Here is a 26469-nt window from a genome sequence, read left to right as displayed (position 1 = left end):
CAGTTCATCTGTCTAGCTTGTATATATCCTTCTGTGATCTAAGGTTATCCTCCTCACAATTTACCACCCCACTGATCTTTGTATTGTCTGCGAACTTTCTGATCAACTATCCTAGACTCCAGTCTAAATCATTTATATAGACCACAACAGTATGGGGCCTAACAGTGACTCCTGTGGGGCCCCAACTGGACACACGTGCAGCCAGAAAACACCCCTCAATCACCACCCTTTGCTATCATTCTCCCATGTAGGACCTGATCAAAGTCTTGCTGAAGTCCAAGTAGACTACATCAAAAGTAATTACTATCATTACAAATCTGGTTGCCTCTTTGAAAAATCTGGTTGCCACTTCAGAGGGTTGGTGTGGACTGGCTGGGCCAAATAGCCTGTTTCCACCCTGTAGGAATTCTAATTCTGTCTCTCAGAATGAGATATATTCAAGAAACTGGCACAATATGGTTCAGTCCATGAAAAGAAAACTAACTGCTTACATGCTCTGTAAAATTCTAATATGCCTCATATGTTGGACTCTTGAAACCATTACATCAAGGAAGCTTTTATTATTATCTACCAGCATGCATGGATCTAAATCTTATTACAATTCACAGCTTAATAAACCCATAAATTGCAACACCAAGGATCCCATACTGCAGCATTAAGTCTATACATCACCTGACTACCCTTGCTTCAGACCATTTGATGCTAATGGTAACTTTTAAGATGATGCAGTGTTATACTTGAAACATGCTGCTTAACCCAGGATTCACTCTCCTTGCAACTGCATCATTAACATTCAGGATTATTTCAAACTGGATTTGGATTCCTTGCTACAAAAAAACCCTGCAAAGTTGGCCATCTGACTGATTGATACAGCTCCACTAATTGTGTATCGAAGAAAGACAGCCCAAAGATATTCCTGAACTTTATTGATGGGAAGGATTAAGCAGTTGGGGGGTCTTATGGAAGGGGTAGGGAGGGGAGGGAATGAAATTAGGAGTCCAAAAACAGAAGGAGCGTCAGGACCCTGTATTTCTCCCTTGGGTCCTGGTTGGCAACATGTTCCTTCAAAATGTTCAAGAGCAAATTGGGGAGAAAGTGACAAAGTGGCACTTGGTGAAGAGCTTTTATGGAGAGCAAGTACAGATACAAAGGCTGAATGTGTGTCTCTGTACTACAATGACTTTATGGAAAAGAGAATAGGTTTTCAAAGTGAAATGAAACATTGACCCACAGTATTTAGTTCTTGGACCACTTTTGTTCACAAAATTACTTATAACAGTGATTTTCATATAAGCAACAAAGAGACAGCTGGAAAACTTCAGCAGGTCTAGTAGCATCTGTGGAAAAAAGCAGAGCTAATATTTCAGCACGTCCAGTAGCCCTAGAGGCTTTGGAAGTGTCACTGGACCATAACATTAATTCTGCTTTTTCTACACATGCTGGCAGATCTGCTGAGTTTTTGCAACAATTTCTGTTTTGTTTCTGATTTCCAGGACGACAGTTCTTTGGTTTATTTGGCTATAAGTGTTTCTTTTAACAGTTGAGGAGACAGAGAGTTAAAATAATAGACAAAAGAGTTAACAGTGATATGACAAGAAACATTCTCATTTGTGAGTCTGAGAATGTGATGGTGGCAGGTTCAGTCAAATCGTTAGAGTCTAGAAAGTTCTCCCTCAGAGTGTAGTGGAGGCAGGTTCACTCGAGTGGTTGGGATCTGGAATCCACCACCTGACAGTATGTTGGAGGCAGGCTCACTCGAGTGGTCAGAGTTTAGAATATACTGCCTGAGAGTTTGGTGAGGCAAGTTCACCTGAGTGATTGGGATTTGGAATGCACTGTCTGACAGTGTTGGAGGCAGGTACACTTGAGTGATTGGGATCTGGAATGCGCTGTCTGAGTGGTAAGAGTTTGAATGTACTGCCTGCTGGAGACAGGTTCAACTGAAACATGAAAAAGAGAATTTAATCATTATCTGAAAAGAAAACCTGTGCAGATTTAAGGGGAGAAGGCAAGGGAATAGTACTGGGTGAATTGTCCCTTCTGACAGCATGCAGAGACATGATAAGCCCAATAGCCTCCTTACATACTGGAACCATTCTGTCAATTCTGCGAGCTAAAGATCAAAAACACCACATAGTGGTTCAGTCTGCAGCCAGCTGATGTAAAGCAGTCAGTATCTCTGTGGGGAGTTCAAATAGAGCAGATATTGTCTTTCATGTTATGTGATATTACAGATCCAAATCTTAAAAGAGCTGAAGAGTACCAACAGATCATGACAATGTGATTTGACAAAAATAGAAATTGCTGGAAATGCTCAGCAGGTCTAGCAGCATCTGTGGAGAGAAATCAGAGTTAACTTTTCAGGTTGAGTGACCCTTCCTCAGAACGGAGGAAAGACAGCTCAACCTGAAATATTAACTTTGATTTCTCTACACAGATGCTGCCAGACATGCTGAGCTTTTCCAGCAATTTCCAATTTTATCTCTGATTGACAGCATTTACTGTGTTTTTTATACTGTAATTTGACAGTTGCATACTCTGGTTTAAAAAATGTAAAGATTGCAGAGATCAGGAAAATATTACTGAGTAATCACGCAGTGAAGGTAAGGCGATGCTGATTTCAGTATAGCGAAAGTACACAGACAATAAATTAGAGACTGCTGTCAAGTGAGCAGAATTTGTACTTTGAAAGCTTCACTAATACTGATTTTTATTTTCATTTCAATCTATCAGATTGGCAAACCTGGTGAGGTTGGACTTCGTGGTAAAGATGGGATTCGTGGTCTGCCAGGTGTACAGGGTCCCCATGGTGCTATCGGAGCACAGGGCCTACAAGGAGATCGTGGACTTCCAGGCCTACCTGGGAGACAGGGTCCATCTGTAATTATGAATACAGTTTTAGGTTTAATCACGCTTCAAGGCATTATCACATTTACTCAAGTTTTGAGTTTTGTTCTGCCTTTCTTCTAATCCTTTTTTTGAACTGATCCTTCCTAGGGCAAGGAGCCAACAGACCAACACATTCGACAAGTGTGCATGAGAGTAATGCAAGGTAAGAACTTCACTCTCACATTGAAATGTACTTACATCATCTGCTGTTCTGAAATAAAATGCAAGATTTTTAAACACAATAAGTTGTGGAATTCCAATGGTTCCTCACTTCAACCCTTTCTTACAACCTACCTCACCCAGACTATAGACAGGTTAATATACCATAAATAACTTGCAATATGCACAGCATGATGTACCATAACTAACTTGAAATATACACAGAATGTATACCATAACAAATGGAATGTTGGCCTTTGTTTCAAAGGGAATGGAGTATAAAAGTTAGGTAAGTTTTGCTGAAACTGTATAAGGCACTTGTCAGACCACTGCTGGAATATTGAGAGTGGTTTTTGGTCCCATAAATAAAGAAAGATATGTGAGCATTGAAGACATTCCAATAAAGGTTCACTAAGCTGAAACAAGGTCGGGTGGCATTGATGTATGAGGAGAGGTTGAGAAGGTTGGGACTGTAAGTGTTGGAATATAGAAGAATCAGAATTTGAAACATAAAAAGTTTTTAGATGACTTGATGCTGTAGATGTGGAAAGATTGCTTCCCCTGTCATTGAATCTAGGACCAGAGAGCATAATCTCAGAATAGATTATGGTGAGATTAGTATTCCATGGAAAATGGAATAAACTTCAAACAGATCTAGCAACTCAAGGCTGGGCATCAATTCTGGGCTGGGCACTGTGGGCCATACGTAGCAACAGAATTGTACTTCAACACAGCCTAATAACTCATGGCCTGGCATAGTCCCCCACTCAAGCATTATCATCTAGCCAGAGGATCAACCTTAGTTCAATGGAGAATGCAAGAAGGCTACCAGGAGCAGTACCAGACATACAAAAAATAAGAAGTCAACCTGGTGAAGCTACCAAAAAGACTTACCTACATGCTGAACAGGGTAAATAGTAGGTCATAGATAGAGCTAAGGGATTCCACACCCAAAAGATCACTTCTAAGCTTTGCAGTCCTGCCACATAGTGCTGGGCAATTAAACAACTCATTGGAGGTAGAGCCCAGATATTCATATTCACAACAGTACAAAAGATAAGGCTGAAGCATTCACAGCATTTTCAGCCAGAAATGGGTGCCCCCCATCTCAGCTTCTACCAGAGTTCTCCAGCATCACAGATTCCAGTCTGTAGTCAGTCAGTAGCATTAACATTTTGAGTCTGATATGATACTTCTTTAGAATTGAAGAGTCATATCAGACTCAAAATGTTAACTCAATTTTTCTCTTTCTACACATACTTCCAGACCTGCTGACTTTCTCTTTGTTGTGTTTGTTTCAGATTGGCAGTATTTGCACTATTTTCTAATTCAAGACAGTGGGAATCAGGGAGATAGCTCTCTGCTGTTTGGATTAATACCTGGCACAAAGGAAAATGGTTGTGGTTCAAAAGCAGAAATTGCAAGCAAACCTCAACAGTTTTGGCGGCATCTATGGGAAGAAAGCAGAGTTAACCTTTAATTTTATGATGAAGAGTCACCACACTTGAAACGTTAACTTTGCTTTCTTTCCACAGAGGCTTCCAGACTTGTTGAATTTTGCCAGCAATTTCTGCTTTTATTTCAGATCTCCAGTATCCGCAGTTCTTTGTTTTACTTTAGATGTTTGTGGCTGTTCAAGGTGTGATGATGCTGCCTCTTTAACAAGATTAAGTTGTCCTTGGTTTTTTCAGAGGACTCGTAAATGTGGCGGTTCCGATGTGTCTGGTTTGGATGGGTTTTAGGGCCAATTTGATTATAGCTAACAGATACTGCTTAGGCAAAAGGCATTCAAGTTTAAAAAAAAGACTTGTACAATGAAAGGGGAGTGGCCAGTTCTCCCAGCTCAGTCCTTTTCTGAAATGGCACAACAGGTCAGGCAGTATCCGAGGCACAAGACAGACGATGTTCCGGGCATAAACTCTTCATTTCAGATGCTGCCTGACCTGCTGTGTTTTTCCAGCCCCACACTTTTTGGCCCTGATCTCCAGCATCTGCAGTACCCACTTTCTCTCTTTTCTCTGGTCTGGTTTAGTATGGTTTGATTTTAGCAAGCAGTTTTTTGTCCATGTTTTGAGGCTACTGGTCAAAGAAACAGCTCCATGGAAGAAGGGTTCCATGTTGAATCTCTCTGCCATATCTCTCTCTCTTCTGTAAGACCCTGGGTTTAATTTTACCTTTATTGCCACGGGGTGTTTATATGGATTGGTGCAGGAATTTGGTGCAGCATCATTAAGTTGGGATAATCGGTTGGGTTTTTGGACAGGTTAAGTTATTCAGTATTCTGTTCTCTCTTGTTTGTGTTTCATTTGATAATCTTGCAAATACATTCTGTTTTGCTTAAAACTAAGTGGTTGGGCCAGCTGTGTCTCTTCTGGATATCCACTTTACACCCAAATAAAACAATTAGTAAAGTTAGGGTCCGGGCTACTTTCTTGAAATGTTTTGAGGGGGTCTGTTCTGGTCCATAGCAGATGTCAGTCATCTCTGTTCCAGGACATCTCTGCAGAATTTCCTCAGGGGAGATGACTTCGGCCCAACCATCTTCAACTGCTTCATCATTGACCTTTCCTCTCAGAGGTAGGAAATTCACTGATTTAGATTAGATTAGATTAGATTACATTACAGTGTGGAAACAGGCCCTTCGGCCCAACAAGTCCACACCGACCCGCCGAAGCGCAACCCACCCATACCCTTACATTTACCCCTATACCTAACACTACGGGCAATTTAGCGTGGCCAATTCACCTGACCTGCACATCTTTGGACTGTCGGAGGAAACCAGAGCACCCGGAGGAAACCCACGCAGACACGGGGAGAACGTGCAAACTCCACACAGTCAGTACCCTGAGGCGGGAATTGAACCCGGGTCTCTGGCGCTGCGAGGCAGCAGTGCTAACCACTGTGCCACCGTGCCGCCCACTAAGTTCAGCACTTTTTGCAATTCCTCAGATAGTGAGGCAGTCAATGTCCAAACTCAGCAAGATCTAGACAATTTTCCAGATTTGGGTCAACAAGCAACAAATAACATTTGCACCAGACAAATACCAGGCAATTACCATTTTCAATAAGAGATGACTTAACCACTGCCCCTTGATGTTCAATACCATAACTAAACAATATCAACAACCTGAGGGTTGCTATTGACCAGAAACAGAACTGGACCAGCCATACAAATAATGTGGCTACAAGAACTGATGAGAAGCTAAGAATCCTGCAGTGAGTGACACACCTCCAGATTCCTTAAAGAATGTTGGAGGCACAGTTGTTAGCAATGCTGCGTCCCAGTGCCTATGATCTGCGTTTGATTCCACCCTTGGATAACTGTCTGTGTGGAGTTTGCATGTTCTCCCTGTGGTTTTGTGTGGGTTTCCACCGGTGCTCCGATTTCCTCCCCAGTCTAAAGATGTGCAGGTTAGGTAGATTGGCTGTGCTGAATTACCCTGTAGAATCCAGGGAAGGGCAGACTAGGTGGGTTAGATATAGTTAATGCGGATTGACAGGAATAGAGGCTAGGTTAGATGGAATGTTGTTCAGAGGGTCGGCACAGATTTGCGGGGCCAAATGGCCTCTTTCTGTACAATAATGATTCAATGTTTCTATGTCCACCATCCCCAAGGTATAAGTCAGATGTGTAATGAAATACTCTCCACTTGCCTGGAGTGTTTTGGATGTACCTACAGAAAATAGACTTCAGTGGTTCAAGAATGCAGCTCACCACCACTTTCTCAAGGGCAGTTTCGGACAAGCAATAAATGTTAGCCCAGCCAGTGATGCTCACATTCCATGAATGAGTTATGAAAGGAGTAGACAAAAAATTGGCAGATGAAGTAAAATATACATTAACAAGAAGTTGGCATTTTGGCAGGAAGAAGAGAAAAGCTGTATACTATTCAAATAGAGAGAAATTGCAGAACACTGGAATATGGTGGAATCACAAACTGTTAGTATATAGGTATAACAAGTGATTAGGTGATGTATTATCTCTTTTCAGACTTCTTATGTCCTCTTGATAACTTTCTTACTTACAGCTACCTTCACTGCAGATCGCCAAATCCCATATCCTGCAATGACTCCATCCCATTCTCCCAGTTCCTTGTTTGGATGATGTCGCCTTTTAGAACAGGGCTTGCTTCTTCCGTAACCTTGGTTTCCCGCCCACTGTGGTTGGCAGGACCATCAACCGCATCCGATCTACCAACTGTGCTTCCACCCTTGCTCCTTGCCGTCACACGTAATAGCGATAGGATTCCTCTTGCCCTTACTTTTCATCCCACGTGCCTCCACATTTGAAGAATCATTCACTGCCATTTCAGACAACTCCAGCAGAACACCATCACCAAACACATCTTCCCCTCACTCCCCCTGTCTGCATTTCACAGGGATCAGTTCCTCCAGGATACCCTAGTCCATTCCACACCCCAGCACCTTCCCATGTAACCGCAGAAAGTGCAATGCCTGCCCCTTCACCTCCTCCCTGCTCTCCATCTAAGTGCCTAAACAGTCTTTCCAGGTGACGAGGCATTTCACCTGTACCTCCCTCAATCCTGTATATTGTATTTGCTGCACCCAATGTGGCCTACTCTACAATGGAGAACCCAAGCACAGACTGGGTGACCACTTTACAGAAAATCTCCGGTCCATGTGCATTCATGACCCCGACCTTCCCATAGCTGGTCATTTTAACACAGCATCCTGCTTGCATGCCCTCTTGTCTGTCTTCGGTGTGTTGCAGTGAATCACTTTGCAAACTGGAGGAACAACCATCTCATCTTTGGACTAGGCACTTTATAACCTTCTGGACTTAATATTGAGTTCCACACCTTCATATTGTGAACAAACTTCCATTTCTTCCTTTTCTTTTAGCTTGTTACATTCTATTATCATGTCCTGTCTCCCCTCTCCCCAGCCCAGTGGGCCTGTCTGTCAAAGGAAGAACAAAGAAAATTACAGCACTGGAATGGGCCCTTTGGCCCTCCAAGCCTGCGCTGATCCAGTTCCTCTATCTAAACCTGTCACCTATTTCCTAAGGATCTGTATCTGTCTGCTCCCTGCCCATTCATGTATCTGTCTAGATACATCTTAAATGACGCGATCTTGCCTGCCTCTACCACCTCCATTGGCAACATGTTCCAGGCACCCACCACTCTCTGCGTAAAGAACTTTCCATGCATACCTCCCTTAAACCTTTCCCCTCTCACCTTGAACTCTTGACCCCTGTCCTTTCAAATCTGGCAGGAGACACATTATCGTTCTGCCATTCTCACATTCCAATCACTTAATCCGAACTATCAACATTGTTTCTCCACCAGCATACTACACTACTCTCCCCCATACTCCCTCCCCAAACTATAGCATCTGTATTCTGGAACACTTCTGGGGTGAGTCATCTGGACTCGAAACATTAACTTGTTTTCTCTCTCCCTGGATGCTCTCTGACCTGCTGTGATCTCCAGCATTTGTTGTTTTCAGTATAGATTCTAGCATCTGCAGTAACTTGCTCCTACTTACCTTGGTGTCATCAGCAAGATTAGCAAACATAGTCCCTTAATTGAAATTGAGATAAATTGTAAGTAGTTCAGGCCCTAGCACTAATTCCTTAATTTATTACATCCTGTCAACCTGAAAATGTACAACTTTTCTCTGTATCCTATTGGGTCACCAAACCTCTATGAATGCTAATATGTTATACCCTACACTACACTAATCGTCTATTCATCTTTGATGTGGCACATTGGCTAATTGCCTTCTAGGAATCAAATTACAGTACATCCATGGATTCCTCTCTATCCACACTATTTGTTACTTCCTCAAAGATTTCCAATAAATTAGTTAAACATGGGCCATCATAGCTATTACAGAAACATGGTTGAAGAGAGGACAGGACTGGAATGTTCCAGAATACAGATGCTATAGGAAAGATAGAAGGGGCAAGGTCAATTTTGATGATATTAGACAGGAAATTTCAAAATTTGGTCAGGGGAGGCTTTTTGCAAGTAAAGGAATGTCTGGCATATGGGAGGCTTTCAAAAGTGAGATAATGAGAGTTCAGGGACAACATGTTCCTGTTAGTGTGAAGAGCAAGACTGGCAGGATCAGGGAACACTGGATGACTCGAGATATTGAGGCTCTGGTCAAGAAAATGAACAAGGCATATCTTGGGTGTAGATAGTTGGATCAAGTGAATTCGTTCAGGTGTATAGGGAGTGTGAGAGCACACTTAAGAAGAAAATCAGGAGGGCAAAATGAGGGCATAAGGTAGCTTTAGCAGATAAGGTAAAGGAAAGTCCAAAGAGATTCTACAAGTATATTAAGGAGAAAAGAGTAACTGGAGAGAATAAGGTTCCTTAAAGATCAGAGAGGTTATCTATGTGTGGAGTCACAGGAGATGGGTGAGATCCTAAATGAATATTTCTCATCAGTATTTATCATGCAATAAATACATGGAAGCTCGGGAACTAAACAGAGATGTCTTGAAAAGAGTCCATATTACAACAGAGGAGGTGCTAAAGATCTTAAAACACAAAGGTAGATAAATCTCCACGACCTTGTCAGGTGTAACCCAGGATATTGTGGGAAGCTAGGGAAGAAATTATGGGGCCCCTAGCAGAGATGGTTGTATCTTTGACAGCCATGGATGATGTGTCGGAAGATTGCAGGTTGCTTAACGTTGTGCTATTATTTAAGAAAGGTGGCAAGGAAAAGCCAGGGAACTACAGACTGTGATCGTAATTCCATTGATGGGTAAGTTGTTGGAGTGGATTCTAGGATCAACATGCAATTGGAAAGGCAAGGACTGATCAGGGTTAGTTGGCATGGCTTTGTACATGAGAAATCATGTCTTATAAATTTGAGTTTTTTGAAGAAGTGACCAAAAAGATAGATGAAGGCGGAATAGTAGATGTTGTCTACATGGACTTTAACAAGGCATTTGACATGTTACTGCCTGGTAGACTGGCTGTAAGATTATATCACATGGAATCAAGGGAGAGCTAGCCAATTGGATACAGAATTGTCTTGACTGTAGGAGACAGAGAATGGTGGTAGATGGTTAATGTTCAGACTGGAGGCCTGTGACCAGTGGTGTGCTTCAAGGATCAGTGCTGGGTATGTTCCTTTAGTTTGTGCAGTCCTCCTCTTTTTGATGAAGTCTCCCATTATGGTGTTATCCATATATTCTGAAAGTAAACTTGTGATTCTCAAATCCATATTGCCCAACTTGTACAATTTTATGTGAAAATACACTGTAGGCTAACCTAATGCATACTGTACTGAAGAGGCCTATCAGCTGATCATGTCTGTACTGCCAAAAATATACTTTTATCTACATTAGTCCCACTTCTCCACACTAGACCCATAATTTTGAATATTGTGACACTCCAAGTGCTCAACTAAGTACCTTTTAAAGATTTTGAGATTTGTTGCCTCAAATACCAGGCAGTGTTCCAGACTCCTAGCACCCTCTGAGTGAAAAACCTTTTCCTCAAACCCCCTTAAACCTCTTGACTTTCACTTAAAAATTAAGCTTCCTTGGTATTGATCCTTAAACTAAGTGTTTTTATTCACCATATCCATGTTCCTTATAATCTTATGCATCTTTATGAGGTATCCTCTCAAACTAGTCTGTTCCAAAGAAAACAACCTGAAATTATCTACTCTGTCTTCATAGCTGAAATGCTACATACGAAACAATATATAGGTGAACCTCATTTGCGCTCACTCCACAGTACAATCACATCCTTCCTATTGCACACAGTGCTGGACCTGTGGCCTAACCAAAGTTCTGTACAGCTCTAAGTTGATCTCCCTACTCTTTACAATCTGTGCCACGACTGAAAAAGGATACCTCTTGACTACCCTGTTATCCTGTCCTGCTGCCTTCAGGCATCTGCGGTTAAGCACCCCAAGATCTCTGTGTTCCTCTGAGCTTCCTTGTGTCTTGCTATTCTTTGAGTATTCTCTTTTCTTATGACTTCTTCCAAAGTGCATTACCTCACATTTATTAGGGTTATTGATCTGCCCATTTCATCAACCCATTCATATCCTCATGTGGCCTAAAATTTTCCTTCTCACTGTTAACCATCCAGTGTCATCTGCAAGCTTACCTATCATCTCTCCCACATTCTCATGTACATTTTTTATGAATATCACAAACAAGAGACCCAACACCGATCCTTGTGGTATGCCAAAGCAGACTGAGCTCCAATCACACACATAGCCTTCAACACCATTGTCTGTCTCCTGTCTGAAAACCAAATTTGGATCCATTTTGCAAACTTACCTTGGATCCCATTCACTTCTTTATCTGTTTCCCATGTGGGACCTTGTCAAAGACCTTGCTGAAATCCATACAAACTACATCAACTGCCTACCACCATTCACCTCCTTGAAAAATTCCATCAGATTTGTTAGGCATGACCTCCCTCTGAGAAAGCCATGCTGATTATCTTCCATATAATTAGATGGTTGATATCAGAAATAAGGAATAAATCAAAAGATTACAAAAAAGAAAACATCTCAGCAAAACCTTTACATAATTAACTTATATTGCTGAAAGAGAGACATTTTTTACCAAAGCTTTCCACATTTCACTGATCAGGACAAAGAATGCCAAATTCGTATTTTCCACTCACAGGTGTCTGCTATCATTACCAAAATATGTTGTGCCTGCCACACAATTAATCAGCATTATGTATCAGTTCAGTGCCAGTGCTATGCCAGGTATGTCCAAATAATCAAATCATAGTTATAGAGTCATAAAGATGTACAGCATGAAACCAGACCCTTCAGTCCAACCCGTCCATGCCAACCAGATATCCCAACCTAATCTAGTCCCACCTGCCAGCACCCAGCACATATCCCTCCAAACCCTTCCTATTCATATACCTATCCAAATGCCTCTTAAATGTTGCAATTGTACCAAGCAAAATGTTTTTTAATTATTACTCCATGTTGTTCAAAATAAACTCTCTAATCCCAAAACAAACTCACTCATGTTAGATGTGATTATGCAGTTGGGCAACATTTGCTAAAGACTTCTGAGTGTCGTTATAAGTAGTTTGGAGTGTAGTTAAAAGGTTTGCTGGCTGAACTGGAAAGATCATTTTCATTGCTAGATGTCGCAGTAGAACGAACAGCCAATGGGGAACTTCAAACCAGCATCGACAAGAAAACAATACATACGGACCAAATATTGAACTACAGAAGCAATCATTGCAGTTTCCACAAATAAAGCTGCATTAGAATATTATTTCAATGAGCCACCCCACACTGTAGCACAGAGGAACTACGCAGAACAGAGGAAAATCACCTATACAGTATATTCAAAAAGAATGAGTATCCAATGAACACAGTCCACCAATTTCTCAGCAACAAATCCAAAAAAGCAGACAAAACGCATCCAGAAACCCTAACCACTCTCCCTCATATCAAAAGCATCACGGAAATGAATGCTCAGACCCCTTGGCATCATGACAGCCCACAAATCTACCAACACACTAAATCAGAAGCTAATCAATTTGGAAGACCCTATACAGACAACAAACAAAACTAATATCATTTACAAAATACATTGCAAGAACTGTAATAAACACTACATTGGATAGACAGGCAGAAAATTCGCCACCAGGATACATGAACATCAACTAGCCACAAAAACACATGATTCACTCTCACTAGTATCCTTACGTAGGGATGAGGAAGGACACCACTTCGACTGGGGCAATATATCCATCCGAGGACAAACCAAACAGGGACACGCACAGGAATTCCTAGAAGCAGAAATCTATCAACAAATACATTAACTTGGATCCCATTTACCACCCCCTGAGAAAAAGAACAGGAAATGGCATCACCACAGGAAATGATGTCACCAACCCAAGGACACTCAAACATATAAATAGAAAGCAGGCTACAGGCTACACCACCAGTGCTTCATCCAGAGGCTCACTGATGATGTTCTCTAGTATGGTGATGAAACGTCAGAAAATGAACCTTCAAGCTCAGTGAGCGAACCTACATCCAGAACCTCAACCTGAGCTACACATCTTCTCAAAACTCACTAAGTGTAGTTAAAGCTATAGTGACAACCAATTCTCTGTAAACAAAAATGATATGTTCAAACCTTGAATCTTTTTTGGAATTAACAAGGATCTTGATAATCCTCATGTCCTTGTTTCTTTCTCCTTGGTCAACCACAGTCAACTTGACAAAGGAGAATAGCTTGTTGTGATTATCTGAAATTTGGCATTCTTGCATTCGCCTTGATGAATATGAAGTGGAAATCTTTGACAGCATGTTTCTCTTTACTGCTAACAAAGTACTGTTATTCTACTCTCATATGTTTTGTTACCAGAAAAGAATCACGATATTGAGAAGTATGATCTGAGTGCATTGAGATTTTGAAATTACATGCTGAAGAAAATTAGGTATACTAATTCCAATATAAAGTATAAACCAGTGCTCCATGAGTGGATAAAATGGATAGTATTGTTATGTTGAAGGGATATTAGTTAGAAATGAGGGAAAGAGATTAGAAGAATATACTGAATTGATTGGATGAAGAGGGATGAGAGGAAGCTCATTAGAGCATGACCATGGAGCAACTGGGTTGACTGGCCTTTCTAAGTTGTATAATTCTATGTGATACAATTGTGTTATGCTACAAAATTGTGTGCCAAATATTGGATATGCCTTTAATTCTTGTTGTTATTATGTATCTTGTTGAATTTGGGTAACTTACAAATTTGTAATCTCCTTTAGAACACTTAGCTCATTTGGCTGCCAGCCTGAGGAGACCTGAAACTGGTATCATGGGTTTGCCAGGACGTCCTGGACCCCCAGGACCCCCAGGACCAGGTGGAGAAAATGGCTTTCCTGGGCAACCAGGACCTCGGGGTCTTACTGGCCTAAAAGGTCCAGCTGGTATAACTGGTTACAAAGGACAAAAGGGTAAGATTGAGGAAAACAGCACATTAACCAGACATGTTTCTGCAAGATTGACAGATTACAGCATTGTATTTCTATTTAAATATATCAGCAACAGAAGATTTTTGGACTGGAAAAGAGCTTTTTTAGAATAAGTGCTAAATCTTGGAGTAGATTGTGTAATACTGATATCTCCAAGAACATCCTAATGTATGTTGTCTTGAAATAATTGCCAAGCTTTGTTCTTGCACTTCCTTTGAACTATATCTAACTTTCTTGACTTCCCTTCCTCATTTAGTCTACAAGTTTTGAAAACCTGATCATAGTGTGATTGAGCTGTAGCCACCTCTTTACCTTGTGCTCCATTGTATTTCTTTTTTAACTCCAATTAGTTCTGTCATCTTACAGAAAGCAAATGAAGATTATCAGTACTACCTGGTGTTCGCACACCATGGTACACTTACTCTAAGATATAAAAACATATTTTAAGCTTGTTCTGTTTTAAGACTTGTACATTTTCTCTGTAATGACAGTTTCCTCACTAGGTCCATATTCTTAACCAACATGAATTTCTATACAGGTGAACAAGGAGAGAAAGGTGATAGAGGATTTCCTGGAAGAGGACCCAGGGGGTTGCCAGGGCAGCAAGGTCTACCAGGTATGGGAAAACATCTCAAGTGGCTTCACTTTACTAGTTTCTGTTTTGCTGTAAGAATTTGAAGACAAGCTGTTCTCTGTGATTGTCTTTCATGTTCTTTTTCGATGAGTAAGAAAGTTGAGACCATTTTTAAAGATACATTGGCTAGATCATTCCCTTGTAATGGTATCCATCTTGTGCAGTCATATCAAAATGTCCAGCGTTGTCAGTTTAGTATAAAGGGGGAGGGGATCACAGATTATGAACCCTTTTGAATCTACTTCCTGTTTATTAAAAGGAGCAGGTAAATGTCAGTGTGATAGTTTGACAAATAGAATAAAGGAATTAATTTGACAGTTTAATTCACTCTGCATGGATTATTCTGTATAATATAAATCACGTATTTTTATTTACTGACACAGATTGTGGGCTTCGCTGTGTGGACCAGAATTTATTTCTCATCTGTAATTGCCCTTGAAAATCAAGAGTTCCGAAGGAGTCATACTAGACTCAAAATGTTAATTCTGTGTCTCACTAAACAGATGCTGCCAGACCTACTGAGTTTGTCCAGCATTCTCTGTTTTTTTTTTTAACAATCTGTCAGTCTTTGTTTAGAAAGCATCAGCTGTCTCCCGGTATCCACAACAGCTTGTTGGAAAGAAGATCTGCATTACTCTTCATATGATAAAAGTACTCCAGCGGAATGGATGAGCTCTAGGTTCAAGGTCCTTAGCCTTGATTTCCCATCAAAGGAAATAGAGAAGGAACATTGAAGAAAGAAACCAGTTTAGATGGAATGTCAATGAGGAATGGGAGGTGAAGAATGCTGAGATTAGAGATAGAAGTTTGTTTACTCTGAATCATATTGACATAAGGAGGGAAGGTGTGTTGGGTAGACTAAAGGATATTAAAGTGGACAGATCCCCAGGACCGCATGGGATCTATCCCAGATTGCTGAGGGAGGTGAGAGAGGAAATAGCTGGGGTCCTGACATTTGGAAACAAATGGGCTTATCAGTAACAGGCAACATGGTTTTGTATGGGGTAGATCATACCTTACCAACTTAATAGAGTTCTTCGAGGAAGTGACTAAGTTGATAGATGAAGGAAGATGTCATATACATGGACTTTAGTAAGGCATTTGATAAGGTTCCCCATGGTAAACCAATGGAGAAAGTGAAGTCACATGGTGTGCAGGGTATTCTAGCTAGGTGAATAAAGAACTGGTTGAGCAACAGGAGACAGAGAGTAGTAGTTGAAGGGAGTTTCTTGAAATGGAGAAAGGTGACCAGTGGTGTTCTACAGGGATCAGTGCTGGGCCACTGTTGTTTGTAATATGCATAAATGATCTAGAAGAGGGCATTGTTAGTCTGATCAGTAAGTTTGCAGATGACACGAAGATTGGTGGAGTAGCATAGGGGACTGTCAAAAAATACAGGAGAATATAATTAGACTGGAGAGTTGGACAGAGAAGTGGCAGATGGAGTTCAATCCAGGCAAATGTGAGGTGATGCATTTTGGGAAGTCTAATTCTAGAGTGATCTATACTGTAAACAGAAGAGCCTTGGGAAACGTTGATGAGTAGAGAGATCTGGAGATTCAAGTCCATTGCACCCTGAAGGTGGCTGCACAGGTGGATAGAGTGGTCAGGAAGGCATATGGTATGCTTGCCTTCATCGGATAGGGTATTGAGTATGAGAGCTGGCAGGTCATGTTAAAATTGTACAAGACATTGATTCGACTGAACTTAGAATACTGTGTACAGTTTTGGTTGCCACATTACCAAAAGGATGTGAACGCTTTGGAGAGAGTGCAGAGAAGGTTTATGAGGATGTTGCCTGATACGGAAGGTGCAAGCTATGAAGAGAGTTGAGTAGGTTAGGATTGTTTTCATTAGAAAAAAAGGACATTGAGGGGGGACCTGATTGAGATCTACAAAATCATGAAGGGTATAGACAGGGTAGATAGAGATAAGCTTTTTCCCAGGGTGAAGGATTCAATAACGAAAGGCCAAGTGTTCAAGGTGAAAGGTGAAAGGTTTAAGGGAGATATATACGGCAAGTACTTTACACAGAGGGTGTTAGGTGCCTGGAATGCATTGCCAGCAGAGGTAGTAGAGGCAAGCACAGTAGATTCATTTAAGGTGCGTCTGGACAGATGCATGAGTAGGTGGAAAGCAGAAGGATACAGATCTTTAGGCATTGGGCGATAGGTTTTGACAGTGGATTTGGATCGGCTCAGGCTTGGAGGGCCGAAAGGCCTGTTCTTGGGCTGTAAATTTTCTTTATTCTTTGTTCAATAGATTAGCAACCTGTTGCAATTCTATATGCAATATTGATCATCTCATTGCTTTCATGTCTTACAGGGGAACCCGGGAAAAATAGCTTTGGTAGAGACGGCCGTGATGGTCCTAGAGGCTTACCTGGAAAGAGTGGTCAGCCTGGTATCCCTGGTCCACCTGGTCGTGCAGGGACTCCTGGATACTGTGAGTCCTCTGCCTGCACTCAAGCTTTACGGGCGCCACCTCCAGAAAATGTGAAAGGACCATGAAATTCTAGGAGAGCCCACTTTTAGGATGTGGAGCATATTGCAGAGAAGAGGAAGTGACCCAATAAAAAAAAAACATGTTGACTTTAATCTGGAATGTGGAATTCAATATTTTTATTTTTTAACACTGTTTTGTCATGACAGGGAAATGGTACATGATGACCTTATTCCAGTAGATGGTGCTCAATAATGATAATTCTCAATTGGAATTCCAGGGAGATTAGGAGATACCCAAAAAGAAAATGTGCTTGTGATGAATTGCTGATAACCTTCCTACCATGGTGTGTTACACAATAAGTAATTGCCTCAGAAATTATATCCTCCTTTTGATGTTGTGAATTAGATAAACCACAATTTAAGAAATTAATTGATAACTTGTTTCTGCTGTTTTTCTGGGTGTATGTACTATATTGTATACTAAACCTTTTAACAGGAAACCCCTGAAGATTTGAATTTGTACAGAAGTGATCATCAGTGACCGTTCATGTTGAAACATGCCACATTGAATACCTTGTGCACTGTAAATCTCTGTAAATACCTGATTTTCAAAAAATAATCAAGAAAAATCATTCTTGGTAAATGAATTAAAAAATATGGACATTGAATACTTCATCTCAACCACTTTGGTCTTGTGTATAAGAAAAATAGTGAGTATTAACTTGTGCCCTCAAGGTTATGTCATCTGAGATTATGTGGCCTTTAGGTATTCTCAATGATAAAAACCAGAAACAGATATACTTTGTTAAAAAAACTTATTTATTTTAATTCTCAAAATTGACATCTTTTCATTGTACCAGAAGAATATAATAAATAAAAATATTATTAATGTGTCCATGCTTTTCCATGAATGGTCAGTTTAAAGTATTGAATAGCTAGTAGCACAATTTGATCACAAAGCTCCTATCCCTGTGTGTTTCCAAATTATTCTCTAGACAAGAGATTTGCAGTGTACATGACTTTGTGTTCTTTGTAAAAAAAAGGATTAAAAGTATCACACCATTTATTTGCAATAAGTGACTAATTTAACAAGTTCTTTCTTGAACATTTAACCAGTTTGAAGATTTTTTCATTCTGATTTGTTATAAAAAATTGGACATCATAAAATTGTGCTCACTTTTGAAAGAAATATTCTTTTTCAGATAATCAGGTGCTGGCACACATATGGCACACAAAATCATTTGAGCTGGGTGCTGCTATGGACAGGATATGATGGTGATTTATAATGAAATAATCAATGCTGGAGAGTTTAAGTAATAACTCATCAGAATAGGATTGCAAGAATACAAAATGTCAGCATTACTAAAATGCGAGTATGTAGGCTGTACCCTTCAATGAGTAGTGAAATATATCAAACAGTTGTGTTTGGTTGTTTGGAACAGGCAGTGTACCGCCTTTACTCAACTAACCAATGCCTTTTAAACTCAAAGCATAATGTCCTGAAATTAGTTGTGATTTCACGATTATATAACGCTTGCTAAATAATCCAGACTATTTTATGAATTATGCTTAACAACCAGTTTTAAACTGACCAGATTGCTGTCAGTGTAGCTCACTAATGCATACTAGAGCCCATATTTATCTGCATGCTGTAAACAGAGAAAATGGAAAGAACATGCTCTCTCAAACAAAAGCTTGGGGAATAGACATTACTTCAAGTTATCCTCATGGCAAGGCATTGACCAATCAGAGTTCCGTTGCTAACTAATCTTTACCCTCTTCTCACATAGTATAAATTGTTGTCCCCTTTGAGATTTGGCATTCTTACAATTCTCTCCGGATGTGTGCATGATGAAAAGGTTTAACAGCATATTAGTTTTTAAAACAATCTTCAAGTTCAATGCTGCAATCCATATTCAAATGCAACAAGATCTGAAACATATCCAGAGACATGGCAAGTAACATTCTTACTACACAAATGCCAGGTTATGACCATCTCCAGTAAGAGACAATCAAGAGCCCTTGACATTGATTGGTGTTACCATCACTGAATCAACCACTATCAATATCCTGGGGGTTACCATTGATTACAAACTCAACTGGATTCACTACATAAACACAGGGGCTAGAAGAGCTGGGAATACTGCAGTGAGTAACTCACCTCCTGATTCCCCAAAGTCTGTTCATCATCTACAAGGCACAAGTCAGGAGTGTGATGGAATACTGCATTCATGCCTGGATGGGTGCAGCTCCAACAACACTCAAGAAGCTTGATGCCATCCAAGACAAAGCAGTTTACTTGATCGGCACCATATCAACAAGCATCCATCTCCTCCACCACTGACACTCAGTAGCAGCAGTTCATGCTATCTACAAAATGCACTGCAGAAATTTGACAAAGATTCTTAGATTGATCTTCCAAACCCTGCACACCCAAACACACCACACCTAGAAGGTCAAGGGCAGCAGATATATGGGAATGTCACCATCTACAAGGTCCCCATCAAGCCACACATCATACTGACTTGGAAATATATGCTGGGATCAAAAAATTGGAATTCCCTGCCTAAGCACACTGTGGGTCAACCCACAGCACCCGGACTGCAGCAATTCAAGAAGGCAGCTCATCACCACCACCTCAAGGGAAATTGGGCTTGGGCAATAAATGCAGGCTGGCTAGTGACATTCATGATGCATGAACGGATTTTTAAAAAAATTATCATGCAATGATTTTCTCTTCCAGAGGTTAGAAAACCCATGAGTTTCCAGTACATTGACGTAGTCTCACTGGAGATTAGAACGGCTAACATCTGGTATTGTACAGTACCAGATTTCAGTATTTCAGTACAGTGGGGCCATTTTGGTATCGGATGGCATCTCCACTGGTATTTCAGCATTGTTTGTTGCTGCTGCTACCTCACACCATTCCGTAGTTGGTGCATGAAGGCTGAGCTAATTGCGAAAGCACTCACACTGGATAAAGTAGGTCAGTGTGAAGATACACACAAGATTCAGGTTGTGGGTGTTAAAGCATACAGTGGGTCAGTATGAAGACACATACACACACAATCTAGCAGGGGTCAGAGTGAAGTCACACTGAATCCAGTGGGGATCAGTGTGCAGGTGCCACAATGGTCATTGTGAAGATGCTCCCATGAGGTCAATTTGTAGGTGCACACAGTGGATCCAAGGTGTCAATGTGTAGATGTTCAGAGTGGATCCAGGGAATCAGTGTGTAAGTGCCAAAGTAGATCCATGGGATCATTGTACAGTTGCTCATACTGGATCCGAGGGCGTTCAGTATGCAGCTACTTATGCTGGATTCATGGGGGAAGGGGGTCAGTGCTTAATGCTCACAATTAGAGACAGAGGAGAAGTGTTGACACTATAGTTACTAATAGAAGCACACCACAAACAGTAGTTGAGATGAAGACTATTTATGTGTTTGAAACTGGATAAATACATGGCAGTGGTGGGAACATCAAAGGATATGGAGATGGGGCTGAATGAAGGAAGGCATGAAGTGGCTCATATCGACAGTGGCACATACCCGTTTGACAGAATTGCCTGTGTTCAAATTTGAAAATGATATTACCATATCAGAATGAGAGCCAGTCTCTAAATCAATGGAGAATGTATTCCATTGGGCATGTGAGCGACAAAGCCTAACTGAGTGAATCATGCTCCTCAGAAGAAAACACTGATATCACCCACTTCCTATATGGAAACAAACACAAGTTCGCTTTGCATGCCACAAGAGCAATTGGAAACTGGCCTGATTTCCTGGTACAAGCAAAAGGAGGGGCATTTTTCCACAGATTGACATAAAGCTGCACTCCTCTGCAGTTTCTCCAGCAGCAGGGACCTGTGGAATATTCAATTCCCTCTGAAGATCCTTTCAAACAAAAGTCTGAAGTTCCTTCACTTGATAAAGCAAAGAATGATTCTCTGACAAGGACACATAGTGCAGTGCAAAATGTCAAGCTCTACTAATTCAATTAACGCCTCGATTGCCTGTGATATGCATCATTTTCATTTGGTCTTATCTCTGAAGCATCATTTAACTGCAGCATATGAAATTCTAAAATATAATTTTCCAGCAGTCATAGAAAGTCAATTCCAATATGTAATAGAGAAAATGTATTTTGACTCAAAATCACAGAACTACTATAGAGTACACAGCATGAAAGCAGGCCCCTTCAGTACAACCTGGCCATGCCAATCAAGTTACCCAAACTAAACTAGTCCCACTTGCCCATGTTTGGCCCATATCCCTCTAAACTTTTCCTATTGATATACTTTTTCAAATATCTTTCAAATGTGTAATGGTACCCGCATCTGCCACTTCTTTTGATAATTCATTTCAAATTTGAACCAACCTCGTGTGAAAAAGTTGCTCGCAGGCCCCTTTTAAATCTTTCTCCTCTCATCTTACAAACATGCCCTCTAATTTTGAACTCCCCTACCCTAGGGAAAAGACCTTTGCTATTCACCTTATCTATGCTCCTCATGATTTCATAAACCTCTATAAGGTCACCCCTCAACCTCCTATGCTCCAGTCAGACAGAAGGAAGTCCATTCAGCATATTGTACCAGCACATTCTATTTTCCTGTGCCAGTATCTACCATTTCCCCATATCTCTGCACATCATTACTATCCAAATAATCATCAAATACCCTTTTAAATGCTTCATTTGAACCTGCCTCCATCATATTTTCTGGCAGTGCACTCCATTTTCTAATTAGTCACTGTGAAAATGTGTTTTCTCACATCACCCTTGATTCATTTGCACATTGCTTTAATTCTAAACTCTCTCAATTTGCTTCCTTTGCAGGAACATTTTTAGTTTATTCAGTCTGCTCATGATTTTGAAAATCTCTATCAAATCTGTTCGCATTTTTTTCCGCGAGAAGAATAGTCCCAACATCTTAAATCTATCCCCTCGACTCTGTTTCCCCTCCGTGCTCTGATGTTCTTTAACTTGCAAATACATGCTTATAAAATAAGAATTCATCATGAAGAAATAAACTGAATGTATCTCAAGACATACTTTATTAGGTCACAGTACAGAATTTAACATGATTCAAAAACTCATTGAAAATCAGAAGGTAGGAATAGGAGTTATGAAAGCTTCCAACAATCTATACTTAACAAAGAAAAAAATTGTATTGAATAATATAAAGAAATCGAATCAATAACTTGCTTACACTTTAAGTTAAACATGTACAGTATGAAGCTCCAGTAGAAGTAAAAACACCGGCTGCCCCAACATCCCGATCCATTTGTAATTCAAACTGAAATATAATACTTCTCTGTCCTCCTATCTGATTACTTGAGCCAGTGAAAAGTGAAGCTGGAGACAGTTTGATCCCTGGTCAATGACTGAGTTGACTGGTCTTACCCAGGGTGGCATGTTGGAGCTGTATCACCGGTTTCCTTTCCCCATCGCTGAAATGGAGCAAAATCAATCTGGATTCCCCAAGCATGTTCTTGATGGAACATGCCCCTTGCTGCATGGGAGGAAGAGAGCGAGGATGGAGTAAAGCTTGGCTATCCTTCCTCCTGAGCAGCATCATCACTGAACCGTGAGGTACAACTCCTGGACAAGATACAACATCTGAAACAGTTAAGGTTCTAGACCTCAACTCCTCTGGAGAATGGAGACAATCAAAAAGGAATCAAACAAATAAAAAGGAACCTTCTCTAAATAATGTGAACTGTCACTGAATAAGCCAATAATATGGAAATTAAGATCATTTCATGTAAGACTGAAGAAAACTACATTCATTATAATAAGAAAATGAATTAATGCCACAATAAAATAATGTATTTTGCAAATTCATATCAACACTAGCCCTCAAGTGAGGTAGGACACTGTGTACAGGGTACTGAGTGATAAATCCAGCTGGTATCATCACTTTCACCCATCAACTGTAGATTGAAGTCTTAAACATTTTTTTCTTCATTGCGATCATGCAATTAAACAACATATAGATCTGGATTTGTTCTGTGAAAGGAAACATAAATCCATCAATTTAACAAAATTGTTATTTAAGTGTCTGTCTTCACAATACAATATGCTTTCATAAGCAATGACAGAGATGTAGTCACATTAATGACTGCAGAAAAAAAACTTAGCAACAATAACAGTAAATATTCACAAGTGTTTCTGCATTCTTTTACAAGAGCATTCACCAGCCTTAATTCTGAAATTAATGTTTTACAGCAATTACACTGTCATTATGATTCCAGGACAATTCAAAATAACAGCATTTTCTGTTGGTCTCAAGTAATCCCATGAGCAGACATTCATGACAACACCCTTTGAAAGCAACTTGGTGCAGGTTTAAAACAATACTATAAATCCAGGCAGCATCAGTTCCGGAACAAGGAGGGAAAAAGAAGGGCAAGGATTAAATCAATCTCGTGAATATTAAATTTGGCTGATACCAAATTGTTTAAACTTTTGAACATTATGAACTTTACCAAAGCTGAAGAAAATGTCAAAAAGATAATATTAATGTTGGAAGTCAGAGCTAAAAATGACAAAAAATTTATATTTACATTCAATTACTTTTCCTTCCATTCCTGCTGAGAAAACCAGGTTATGTTTTCTGATTGTACTATCATACAGGGCAGAAGGATGCTACACAGCCCATCATGACTGTGGTAGTTTTTGGAAAGACCTGCCTAATGTCTGATGCTCAGACCATTGTACAACATTACAATGTCACTCTGTAAAAGTAGTTAACATGTTTATTAATCTTAAGGTGTATTATGTCGAACAACTAATGCGCAATATGTTGAGGGAAGCTTGCAGATGTTTGTAATTGAATTACTCACAATTAACCCAGACAGGGCTGTAACTGTAAATCTGTAATTGTAATATATGCAGATATCAGGAGATATAATAAATATTTTTCAAATCTTTCAATACCACATTGTACATGCGTAATTCTTATGCTATTGGAGCTAACATAAGTATAACGTCATCATGTACAAATATCTTGTTGAAGGTAAAAAGTCTATCACTGCATCTCTAAGGGATCATGAAGACAGGTCAGATCAGAAAGAGATTTTCCAACCATGGTACATTCGTACTGAAGAATGAATTCATGTTTCAGCTCCTGTCTGGCCAATTGTGCATTGTTTTAAGTGTCCAAATACTGCTGGAGGCAAGGTCAGGAATGGAATGCTCTTAACAGGAGATACTTCTGCTAACAATTCATATTAAACAAACTCCTCTATTTTTGATCAAAGGAACTGGCATCAGCACACAGCAGCAGATGAAGTTCTCGTTTTCAGTAACATATAAGAAATGACAGCATATACATCTCATTCAGATAAACTGGTAATATAAAAACATGCCAATATGTAAAGGGAGAAAATTATCTGCTGTCGTTAACAGCTTTGGAGCAACAATCATAATACAATCTATGATTTGCAGCAACTCAATGCAACACTTAGAAAATAATATTTATCACACAAATATGAAAATAAAATAATAGCAATCTTACATTTTATAAAAAATAAGATCTACCAACTTCAATCATATTTGAATTAAATCAACATCTACGTTTAAAAGCCGGCATCGGAGATTCCAAGCAGTAAGCAAATTAAATATTGTTATCGTTAACTAAAAAAATTCAAAATATACACATAGCACTCTTTGGAATAGTCTTTGTTCCACACAGTTCCAATTAAAGATTGCAGCTAAACAGCGGCCCACTCAGTGTTTGTGCATTACAAGTGTGGAAAGTAATCAACAACAATGTTAAGCCAGCGTACCAGTCAAAAACAGGGACTTAAGGTTTTCTTTTCTGTTTAAATAAAGCATTTTGTTGCTTAAAGTACATACTATTAAAGTGTTGAGGGGAAAAGCATACATTATCACACAGTTTCATTATCAAACATTTTTCAGACTCCTCGAATCCAACATCATGAGAGGGAGCTACTGAATTGTGATGCAATTTACCTGACCAGCAGTCAGTTGCATGGATCATTGTGTAACATGCACTGCAAAAGCAATAACAACTTGTGAAGCACAAATTGTTTACTTCACAGAAATAAGTGATTAAAAAATGTAACCCATGGAAAAGTAATTCAGGAGATGGTTTGGTTTGTAATGTCGCCTTGTAATGATTGAACTGAAGAGACAAAAGCAGCAAAGGAAGTTTAAGATAATAAACAATCATAGCTCTAATGTATAATTACTCCATTTTGTTAATTAAGATTGCAGAACTGTAGCCATTAGGTCCAAGGTTATTTATGTTTTTCAATAGTCAATACTACAGATAAAATAAGATTTTTAAAGGTGCTAGAAGCAGAATCAATAATAAAGTTCAAAATGCAAAATGCAAATACTTGAAAAGAAATACTTGGCAGGTCATGAAGAAAGTGGGATAAATTCGATAGCTCATTCAAACAGCCAGCATAGGCATAATGGGCCATATGGTCTCCTGTGCCGAGGTTTTTTTTATTTTCTATGAGAGTAAGTGATAGTAAACGGAATGAGAACAAGGGGGATTGATGTTGTGTACAAACAGCCATTGCCCATTGATATGATATGTATTTCATTGAATTGTATGGAAAGTTGCTGAGATATTTTACCAGACAGATCCCCCACAAGACAATATATTAAGGACAAGTAACAGAATCACTGACCAAATCTATCAGTTAGATTTGTAAATGCAAATAACTATTGCAGTGCTGTGTTCCATGCTCGACACAACCCTTTCTCAATTAAATTGTGAATATAACATTTGTAGTCAGACTGGAACACAGAAAGACTCCATTCTGAATGAGCCTTGATCAGCATTTGACCTACACACCAGGAATTACCCATACAGTTTTGTAAATTGCAAAGAAAAGAGTTTGGGTTCCTGTACTGTCTGGATTGTAACACGTGTTCGAGAAGTTCCAAACTGCCAGACAAGATATATCTGGCTAAAAGCTGGACTTTCTTTTATCCTTTTGGAGGTGGTTGTAGTAAGCTTTCAGGAAAGAGACAGTTTGAAGGATCACATTTTCCATCTTGCCCTGGAGGACCAGTGATGCCTTGTGCACCAGGAGGACCTACTGTTCCTAATCCTGGCAAGCCTGAAACACATAAGAGAGGCAGTCAGGTGAATGGTTCACAGACATCAGTAGCACTTGCCTGTCGAACTATCAGACAGAAAGCCATTCCAATTGAAAAAGCTATTTCAAATTCGACTGTCATTTTGTTAACATAGAACTGTAGAGCACAGGAAAGGGTCCTTCAGCCCATGATGTTGAGCCGAACATGATGCCAAATTAAACTAATCTTTTTGGTCTGCGTTACGTCCCTATCCCACCATTCCTTGCATATTCATGTGCTTAACAAAAGTCACTTAAAC

General features: G+C 39.9%; 2 protein-coding genes across 3 annotated transcripts in view; one reads left to right on the top strand and one right to left on the bottom strand.

The window, feature by feature from the left end:
- col9a1b (collagen, type IX, alpha 1b) overlaps positions 1 to 17986 on the top strand; it is a 151741-nt gene extending 133755 nt beyond the window's left edge. The window contains exons 28-32 of the mRNA XM_043681717.2: positions 2734 to 2880; positions 2998 to 3052; positions 13807 to 13995; positions 14552 to 14629; positions 16973 to 17986. Coding sequence (XP_043537652.2) covers positions 2734 to 2880; positions 2998 to 3052; positions 13807 to 13995; positions 14552 to 14629; positions 16973 to 17157 — 654 coding nt within the window. The 3' untranslated portion in view covers positions 17158 to 17986. The remainder of the gene's footprint in view (positions 1 to 2733; positions 2881 to 2997; positions 3053 to 13806; positions 13996 to 14551; positions 14630 to 16972) is intronic.
- The window catches only part of col19a1 (collagen, type XIX, alpha 1), a 422382-nt gene continuing 413770 nt past the window's right edge, over positions 17858 to 26469 (bottom strand). For both annotated transcript variants that reach the window (XM_087979446.1, XM_087979452.1), the window contains one exon: positions 17858 to 26191. In XM_087979446.1, the coding sequence (XP_087835572.1) occupies positions 26058 to 26191 (134 nt within the window). In that variant the 3' untranslated portion in view covers positions 17858 to 26057. The remainder of the gene's footprint in view (positions 26192 to 26469) is intronic.

This window comes from Chiloscyllium plagiosum, unplaced genomic scaffold, assembly GCF_037043375.1.
Source record: "Chiloscyllium plagiosum isolate Xiang-an unplaced genomic scaffold, Cpla_swu_hap1 HiC_scaffold_3, whole genome shotgun sequence".
Lineage (NCBI taxonomy): Eukaryota > Metazoa > Chordata > Chondrichthyes > Orectolobiformes > Hemiscylliidae > Chiloscyllium > Chiloscyllium plagiosum.
This window is presented reverse-complemented; position numbering and strand designations above follow the sequence as displayed.